The following is a 9,160-nucleotide window of genomic DNA, read 5'->3' as shown; positions in this document are numbered from 1 at the left end:
TGGCCGAAGAGACTCATGGAAATGGACACGGGAATAGAGAGTCGCGGTCCGGTTGTCAAACAACTCTCAAAGCTCGGTTTTGAGAGTGAAGCTAGCATCGATGATGCTAAGAAGATTCCGTACAAGGTGATTAATCCCAAGTATCGATTGCTCGCTCAACATGCCAACAAAGTAATGTTACCGGAAGGGGATGTGATTATGGTCAATGTTAGTCCAAGTCTCGCGGCTATCCCGATTCCGGTGTCATTTGAAGACATTTCCGATTTTTTGCAATACTTGGAAATTGGCGCGGGGAGCATAACGGTTTATATGGAGTAAGAGTTTTCTTTATATGTGTTTTTTAATATCAATATTCAATATTTAGTGTTTTGATCAACTAAATATTTGTTTGTCATAGCTATCTACGCTCGAGGCTAGAAAAGGCGAAGAAGACTCGAAATTATTGTTTTATAAATCCGAGCTTAAGTTCGTATATCGAAAATGACGACGAGGAGGCTTATTTGTCAAAACGAGTCAAGGACGTTGGAAACGTGCTACGAGATTGCAAATTTGGTGAATTAGTTTTGATGCCGTATAACAAAGGTGCGCATTGGATGCTCGTTGTCCTCGACCTTTGGAGAAATAGCGCTATGTTCTTTGACCCGTTCAGAAATAAAATCCCAATCGATTTAAATCGATTGATAAAAAGGTAATATTTTGATTTCTTAAATTATTTTTATTATAAATCGTTCTAGATGTTTTTTCTCTTATAATCTCCGTGTTATATAGGGTTCTTGTTGATTTCAGGCTCGAGCATCAAAACGCCCATAGTAACGGGCAATCAACGTACATCAAGGCTTGGGACGCTCCGAGACAAACGGGAAACACGGAATGCGGGTATTTTGTCATTTCTTATATGCGTGATATAGTCGTAGGAGGTGTAGGAAAATTAGAAAATAAGAAATCCTATACAAAGGAGGATTTAGAGAGAGTTAGGGAAGAATGGGTAAGTTATGTACAAACATTTATTAACTGTGATGATTAGCTAGTTTTTTTTATTGAATTATGGATTGGTTGTAGATGTATATATTAGATTTTGAATGTTTTGAAGATGAGGATATTTAAAGATGAATGTATATATTAGATATTTTTTGTATTGAAGATTATTTTCAGGTGCTAGTATCGTGTAAAAACAGATTTTGGATTGAAAATAAATGATTCTCCCCGCGGCGAACTATACTTCTCACCGCGGCAAATAATTCGAGCCGCGGCGAGAAAAGATACCGAGAGCAGGCAAATTAGAAATCTTAGTCTCGCCGCGGCGAGATTTTTTCTTCGCCGCGGCGAGTTTTAAAAAAAAATTCATCGCCTTCCTACAACGCATAATTATCCGTTGTAGAATAATCTCGCCGCGGCTAAGATTTGACGTCGCCGCGGCGAAGTGTAATATTCGCCGCGGCGAGTTGATTCTACAACGCTTGGCAATCCGTTGTAGAATGTTGTCGCCGCGGCTCGGAACGTACCTCGCCGCGGCAAATAACTCGCCGCGGCGACGTATATTATCTCGCCGCGGCGAAGTGATTCTACAACGGATTCAAGATCCGTTGTAGAATATGTCGCCGCGGCGAGAAATATACTTCGCCGCGGCGAGATGTTTGAAAATATTTAAAAATTACACAATGGATTCTAACCGTTGTAGAAGCTTCTACAACGCTTAAAAATCCGTTGTAGAATCTTAGTTTCTACAACGAATAATTAAGCCTTGTAGAAAGCTGTTGGATTCTACAACGGATTTTTAAGCGTTGTAGAAGCTTCTACAACGCAGGATTCTACAACAGTTTTTAAGCGTTGTAGAATCCTAGTTTTGTAGTAGTGCGTGGGCGACCAGAAGGTACTTTTATATACAACGCACTTGTTATAATCAGGAAATGACTGCCACAACACCAAAACCAAAAGCCCTTATGTGTTCGTTCACAGACAACGCTAATGAATGCATGCAAATAAATCCATTAAAAACTCACTTCCCACGCGCCACGTTCCAGTAATATCCTCCCCTATAAGTACACCCTACACGCCCCACTACTCTTCATCTCGAAACACATACAAAACACTCCATAATAAATAACAATAAAAAAGTATGGCAAGATGTTTTTCGTTGATGTGCCTTGCTCTAGGCACCCTGCTAGCCCTGTTCGACGTCAGCTCCGGGCAGATGGTTGAGGGACAGCAAAGGTGGAGGACGCAATGCCAGCTGGAGAAGGTGACGACGATGACTCCAGACCGGAGAGTGGAGTCAGAGGCAGGAGTGAGCGAGTTCTGGGACCTCAACAACCACAAGAGCCTCGAGTGTGCCGGCGTCTCCGTGGTCCGACACACCGTCAATCGCCGTGGACTCTTGTTGCCTTCTTTCTCCAACTCCCCCGCCGTCTGCTATGTCCTCCAAGGCATGGATACTCTCACAGCTCATTTATATATTTAAAAAAAAAATAAGTAAATACCTATACATTCAAATTTATTTAAAATTTATAAGTGTGTCGTGACATATATTATTATTATTATTATCGATAATTTGTTGATGAATGCATGGTAGGTAAGGGTATTGAGGGAGCAGTTATCCCAGGCTGCCCTGAGACATTCGAGTCTGGACGACCGGAAGAGCTGCAATCTCAAGAGAAACACCAGAAGCTTCGTGAAATCCGACAAGGCGACATTGTTGTCGGACCCGCCGGAATCGCTAAATGGGTCTACAACAATGGCGACCAGCCTCTCGTTGTGATCTCGTTTGTTGACGATGGAAACAACGCCAACCAACTCGATCTCACCCCCAGGGTATACTAACCACTACTCATACACATTACTATACAAATCTAAAGCCTTATATATATATATATATATAGAAAAATCGAATTCTCTACTAAATACCTAATATCTATATCTAAATTATAATTATAACAAATTATTTTACAGATGGATTTTAATTTTTATGCCTATAGTGGTATATTTTACTATGTTATTCGCGATCATTCTTTATCGACAACAAGGCACGCTTAGTTTGTCACTCTATCAAATAAATGATACATGCTTGGGTAACCAATTACAAATGATAAAAAAAAAAAACTAATTCTTTACTCTATTTTAAATTTATTCTAATTTTTTTTAAAGGAGGATGGTAATGTTTTACAAATAAAAAAATTATGGGTATAAGCCTAACTAATAAGTCACCCCAAATATTTAAGTACGCGTGTCCTTTTGTCAATGTTTTGTAGAGATTCCACTTGGCTGGCAACCCCCAGAAGATCCAGAGGAGCGAGGAAGAGAGCCGTCTCCGAAGCCGGATCAGCCGTAAATACTCTGAAGGAGAGAGGAAGAACCCCAACGGAAACATCTTTTGCGGATTCTCCACCAACATTCTTGCTCAGTCTTTCAACGTGGACACCGAGCTAGCCAGGAAGCTCCAGAGCCAGGACGACCAGAGGCAGATGATAGTCCGCGTCCGAGGAGAGGAGCTTCAGCTTCTAAGCCCCTCCTCCGCCTGGGAAGAGCACCGACAGGGCGGCTCCGGCGAGTACTACAATGGTTTGGAAGAGACTTTCTGCAACATGAAGCTGATGCACAATATCGACCGCCCTTCTCAGGCTGACATCTTCAATCCACGTGGCGGCCGTATCTCCACTGTCAACAGCTTGAACCTCCCCATCCTCCGTAACCTCCATCTCACTGCCGAAAGAGGTGTCCTCTACACGGTATAATAACGAAAAAATAAAGTTTTATATGTTAATAATTCGTTTTAAATAAATTAAAATATCTTTAAAAATGGTAAATTAATATTTGCGCTATTTTGATGAAATAAACGAAGTTTTTGATTTTGTGTTTGGTGTGTGTGCAGAATGGCATGGTGGCACCGCACTTCAACCGGAACGCGCATAGCGTGATGTACTGCACGCGCGGAAACGCACACATCCAGATCGTGGATGACATGGGCCGCAGTGTGTTTGACGGCCAGGTTAGACAGGGACAGCTCCTTGTGATCCCACAGAATTACGCTGTGGTGAAGCAGGCGAGCCCTGAGGGTTTCGAGTGGATCTCTGTAAAGACCAACGACCATGCGACACGGGCACCACTCGCTGGCAGAATCTCAGCCATCCGAGCCATACCCATCGACGTCCTCGCCAATGCATTCCGCATTTCGCACGAGCAGGCCAACAACCTCAAGAACAATAGGAACGAGGTCACCATCTTCGCTCCTTCCACCAAGCAGGGCCGTGAGGACGTTTATGCCTAAATTCACTCTTTCATGTAATCGAAGTCTTTCTTTACTGCTAGTGTTTCTCTTTCTCTTTCTTTACTATGTAATGTCATAATAATGAATAAAAGTATTGAAAAAGGCATTTATGGCCTCTTTTCTCTTTGCTCACGGATCCTATGTTACAATTCGACAACTCACTAGCTATTTAACTTCTGTTAATACTGTTAGTTTACGTTACACTATCTCATATAAACAAAAATTCTTTGTTCGATACTGTCAATGCTGCCAGAGGACCGTGGGTGAGGTTCTCCTCCGTTGCTCTCCGTTATGCCACTGATGGGCTGCTCACCGTTATACCACTGATGGGCGTGCGCTCTCCCTTGTACCAGTAGAAGGAGCCATCGTAGCTTTCGCAGAATTCTGGGGTGACCCAAAATCACCCATTTTTGCAAACCCAAAAACATGCGTTAAGAGCTAAAGAATAGTGTATTGATTTTATGAGTCTAATTATACAAATTTCATTGTTGAGGAGTTCCAAGTAATTTTGTGAGAGGATATGATTCAATGTTATGACCTTGATAAATCAATGTGACTTATATATGTTACAGCGTTATTTTTTGTCGCCGGAAAATAACTTTTCAAAAAGAAAAAATACACATGGCACGAGCTCTAAAGTAGATTCACAACATTCTTGTCGGGAGTCACGCCCCGTTGTGTGCCCGTGTGCCTTAACTAACATTGTCAAACTAGACTTCCCTAGTCGTGAGCCTTGGCTTGCCTCGCCATGCATCATGCACCGTTGTGTGCAATGCCTCGCCTGAGCATTGCTATGCATCGCCGCTCTCTGTCCCTCGCCATGAGCTTTGCCATGCTTAGCCGTGCGTCGTGCCTCGTGGCTATCCTTGCCATGTGTATTACCGATATTTTTACTTAATTTTTTCGTTCCTGTTCAAAGTTGACCTGACTTTGAATTTTGGATTTATTTTACCCGTTCTTTCTCGTCACACACACAACCACTCTCTGATCTCTCCCTATTGCTCTTATTTTGTGAGAGTTTTTCGTTAATTAAAAATGACTAGTATCAAGATAGCTGACTACGTGAGATCACTAAACCAAATAGGCCGTCCCAATTTACCAAAGGATAGAGCTCTTGAAAGTTATAACACAGTATGATATGAATAAATTAACTGGAATGAAATTGTTTGTTATCGGGCGATGCGCTTCCGTCCTAGGATATTATTGTCCAAAAAGGTTTATTGCAGGGAGCGATGGCGCATTCCACTTCCTTTGTTGTGAACAAATTTACGCGAGATGAGACTCGGGGTTACTGGAAGTTGGGCCCACCTCGCCCAGTTTTTTACGATCTGGCATTGGTTGCAGGTAATGCGGATCCACCTGGCACTATACAATCCAAAGTGGCTACTCTTGGCTTCATGTCAAAGGTTTCGTTATAATTTATAATTTTGGGTTTTATTTATTTTGCTAAATAATCGATTAATAATATAAATTTGGTAATTATGGTGATTAATAAATAATATGGCGTGGTATTAAAATGAACAAAACCATAGGTTGAGTAATTGTTCTCCTGCTCAGCAGGTGGATGCTCACCGTTTTTCTTCAAATTCCACTCCAGGTATATGATGATAGAACATCCGATTGTAGAAATATAGTGGCATCCCAACGAATTGTTGGAATTAATCTAGGGTTAAGAAAAAGTTTAACGCTTCGAGCAAGTGGCGGAAATTAAAAATTTTCTTTAAAACAAGTAAAACAATTATACTAACCTAGACAAAGAGCAAGTACATGTAAATAAAAACTATAAATGAGCATTATAAATTTACTATCATTTTAGAAGCTTGAACGTTGATAAGCCTTCGGAAGATTGAAACGTTCGTCTCCCCTCGTAGCACGTCTCTCTTCTTTCCTCGGGAACTCGAGCCACCATGAAAGTTTCTATCACTAAAATCACTCGAGAAAAAAGGAATAAGTGAGTGGGCACTTTTAAACATGACGACTCGAGAACAAGTCTCAAAGTCGAAGAGCTAAAAACACTAGTGTTGTCGCACGAAAATGAACAACTATTTAAAACCTCGGGCGGTTCGATCCAAGGCCGGACCAAGTGATCGCACCCGGGCCAAGAGTGTGAACTCGATAGTCTCGAGCTAGGGTTTTCTCCGATCAACCCACCTCTCGGGAGAGGTAGGGGGTGAGGAGGAGGAGTGACCGTGCCTTGGGTGTCGGCTGCCTACGTACCCGTGTGTGGGATCAGGTCAAAACGTAGTTCAGGCGTATGTAACGCAGTGTGAGGCACGGAGCCTTGGTGGAGAAGCGTGCTCAATGAAGGAGACGAGGCGCGGAGGAGTCCTCGGCGACGTCTCAGAACTTCGGAGATCGCGTATGCGAGAGAGAATGTGTGTTTTCTCTCTTTTGGAGACGTGGAAGACTCTAAGTCAAGAGTTCCTTGTTGTGGCGGAGATTCCGGACGCGTAGGCGATTCCTAGTTGGCAATGCCGGACGCGTAGGCGATTTCTTGTCAAAAATGGCGGACGCGTCTAGGGTGCTAGACGCGTAGGCGATTTTCGTCAAAAACCGTTAGAGCGCTCGTGGGCTCAAGATTAATCGTTCGATCAAGAGAGGCGGCACACGGGAGTCCCCGGAAAGCGCTTCAGAATCTCTGAGAACGAGAAATCGTGAACAATTTGCTTCAGGCCAAGGATGGCATCCAGAGAAGCAGAGAGAAGTCTCAAGTTCCTTGATAATGAATGGGATGATATTTCCCCTCAATGAGAGAGGGTATTTATAGGTGTTTGGGGGCCTTAGAAGGCTTCTTTTTCGTCCATGTGGGTCTAGGAACGCATGTGGCATCAAGTGGAGGCGCACGGCGCGCGCGGCGCACAAAGAGCGGCGCACAACGCGCGGCGCGCGGCGCAGGGGGTGCGGCGCGCGGGTCATTGGACGCGGCGCAGGACGCGCGGCGCGGGCGCGTCTTGGCGCGGCGCGCGACTGACTGGCGCGGCGCGCTGCTTGCTGCGCGGCTGGCCGGCGCAGCGTGCCGTGCGCGCGGCGAATGGCTCATCTTGCCGGACTCTTGCGGGCCTTTAGGGGTCTTCGAATACCATTCTTGCCACGTGAAATACGAAGGTTTCCTCTTGAGGAGAACGACTCGAGGCTCGACTCGAGGAGCGACTCGAGGAGCGACCCGAGGCTCGACTCGAGGAATGACTCGAGGCTCGACTCCAGGAGAACGACTCGAGGCTCAACTCGAGGAGCGAAGCTCGAATCGAGGAGACTGACTCAAGGCTCGAATCGAGGAGTGAAGCTCGACTCGAGGAGACTGACTCAAGGCTCAACTCGAGGAGCGAAACTAGACTCGAGGAGACTGACTCAAGGCTCAACTCGAGGAGCGAAGCTCGACTCGAGGAGACTGTATGAAGTCTCAACTCGAGGAGCGAGGCTCAACTCGGGGAGCCGACTCAAGTCTCGACTCGAGGGGCTAGGCTCGACTCAAGGAGTCAAGATTTTGGGCGAGGGCTTGAAGACTTGCCGCTCTTCAGGACCTCCGGCCTGACCATCGGCCCTTTGAGCGACGTGCCTTCTTGGCGTCTCGGGTTTTCCGAAAACGACTGACAACATTAGCCCCCCAAGTTCATTGCTCGGGAGGCCCCGGGCGGTGAACTTTCATTTGTTTCCGCCGGGTGTTTGAGGAAAATTTATCTCCCAGGGCTTCGCTGTCGCGAAGCTTTTGTGATTATAAAGAATACTCTCACAATTGCTAGCGCTCTCTCTCGCTTTTCCGTCTCTCTCGACACGAGTGTGTGGTCGACACGTGGAGGAAGACCCAAGCGGATAGGAGGCGTAGCTCAACGTGGGCGAGGCGAACGCGCTTGCGTTCGTTGCTCTAGCCCCGGAGCAAAGGGGGTATGCACGCGCAAGTAGGGCGTGCATTTGTGTAGAGGCGTACCGGCGTGTCGCAGCTCGTTGATCTTGTGGCGAAGTCATGCCCAAGTCTTTCTCCGATGGCATTTTGTTTGATAATATCATCAACCCGAAGTCCACGGGACTCGACGGTGACTAGCAGGGCGACGATTGTGTAATCGTGACTTATTAGGGGAAGATCATGGCTTCCGTCTCGGCCAGCTTGGAAGGCGACTGCACTTTTGCATTTTGCAAAGGCGTGCTCATTCCAAGGTCTCGAAGACGGAGGTTGATGCTGCGGGCTGATGCTTCGAGAAGACGGAGTGGCACCTGGCGGAAGGCTCTACCGCACCGGAGGGCTTCGACTGCTCGGGGATAAACGCTAAAAGTTTGACCACGCATCAAGCATAAGTCGGTCTCACGGGGCATCCGCCATTCCCGCCTTGGTGACGCTTCTTCGTCTGCGTTCGGAAGATCGGCCCTTATTCCCCAGGCGTGAGCGTGGGTCTCTGCTTTGGCTAACCTGTTCTTCAGGTTGCGCCAGCTGTTTGTTCGAGGAGCGGGACTCGACTCGAGGAGAACGACTCAAGGCTCGACTCGAGGAGCGAAGCTCGACTCGAGGAGACTGACTCAAGGCTCGACTAGAGGAGCGAAGCTCAACTCGAGGAGACTGAATCAAGTCTCAACTCGAGGGGCTAGACTCGATTCAAGGAGACTGGCTGGACGTTAAGGAATATGACTCTACTCGAGGAGCGATGCTCGACTCGAGGAGTATGAATTGATTCAAGGAGCAAGACTCCACTCGGGGAGAATGGCTTGATGAGTGATGCTCGACTTGAGAGGGATGACTCGAGGAGGGTGTGACTCGACTTGAGGAGGATGTCTTGACTCGAGGAGCAAGGCTCGACTCAAGGAGAGCGACTCGACTTTAAGGAGCGATGCTCGACTCAAGCAGAATGACTCGACTCAAGGAGCGAAGCTCGACTTCGAGGAGAATGACTCGACTCGAGGAGCGGGGCT

The 9,160-nt window shown here is 46.2% G+C and overlaps 1 protein-coding gene across 1 annotated transcript; it reads left to right on the top strand.

Annotated features, from left to right (window-relative positions):
* The first annotated feature begins 2,082 nt into the window (after window positions 1–2,082).
* LOC149393483 (11S globulin seed storage protein 1-like) lies at window positions 2,083–4,393 on the top strand. The gene is made up of 4 exons (XM_089617312.1): window positions 2,083–2,423; window positions 2,570–2,808; window positions 3,246–3,722; window positions 3,866–4,393. Exons 1-4 carry the CDS (start codon window positions 2,117–2,119, stop codon window positions 4,259–4,261), a joined length of 1,419 nt encoding a protein of 472 aa, XP_089473438.1. The 5' UTR covers window positions 2,083–2,116; the 3' UTR covers window positions 4,262–4,393.
* Window positions 4,394–9,160: the final 4,767 nt, after the last annotated feature.

This window comes from Urtica dioica, chromosome 6 (assembly GCF_054948205.1).
Source record: "Urtica dioica subsp. dioica isolate 48M chromosome 6, U.dioica_male_clone48M_v1_H2, whole genome shotgun sequence".
In the NCBI taxonomy this organism is placed as follows: Eukaryota; Viridiplantae; Streptophyta; class Magnoliopsida; order Rosales; family Urticaceae; genus Urtica; species Urtica dioica.
Note: the sequence above shows the minus strand (reverse complement) of the source record. Positions and strands in the feature narration are given on the sequence as shown.

Coding starts and splice junctions, on each gene's coding strand:
- LOC149393483 (XM_089617312.1), top strand. CDS start 2,117: ATGGCAAGATGTTTTTCGTTGATGTGCCTTGCTCTAGGCACCCTGCTA. Junction 2,424..2,569: donor CGTCTGCTATGTCCTCCAAG/GCATGGATACTC, acceptor AATGCATGGTAG/GTAAGGGTATTGAGGGAGCA. Junction 3,723..3,865: donor AAAGAGGTGTCCTCTACACG/GTATAATAACGA, acceptor GTGTGTGTGCAG/AATGGCATGGTGGCACCGCA.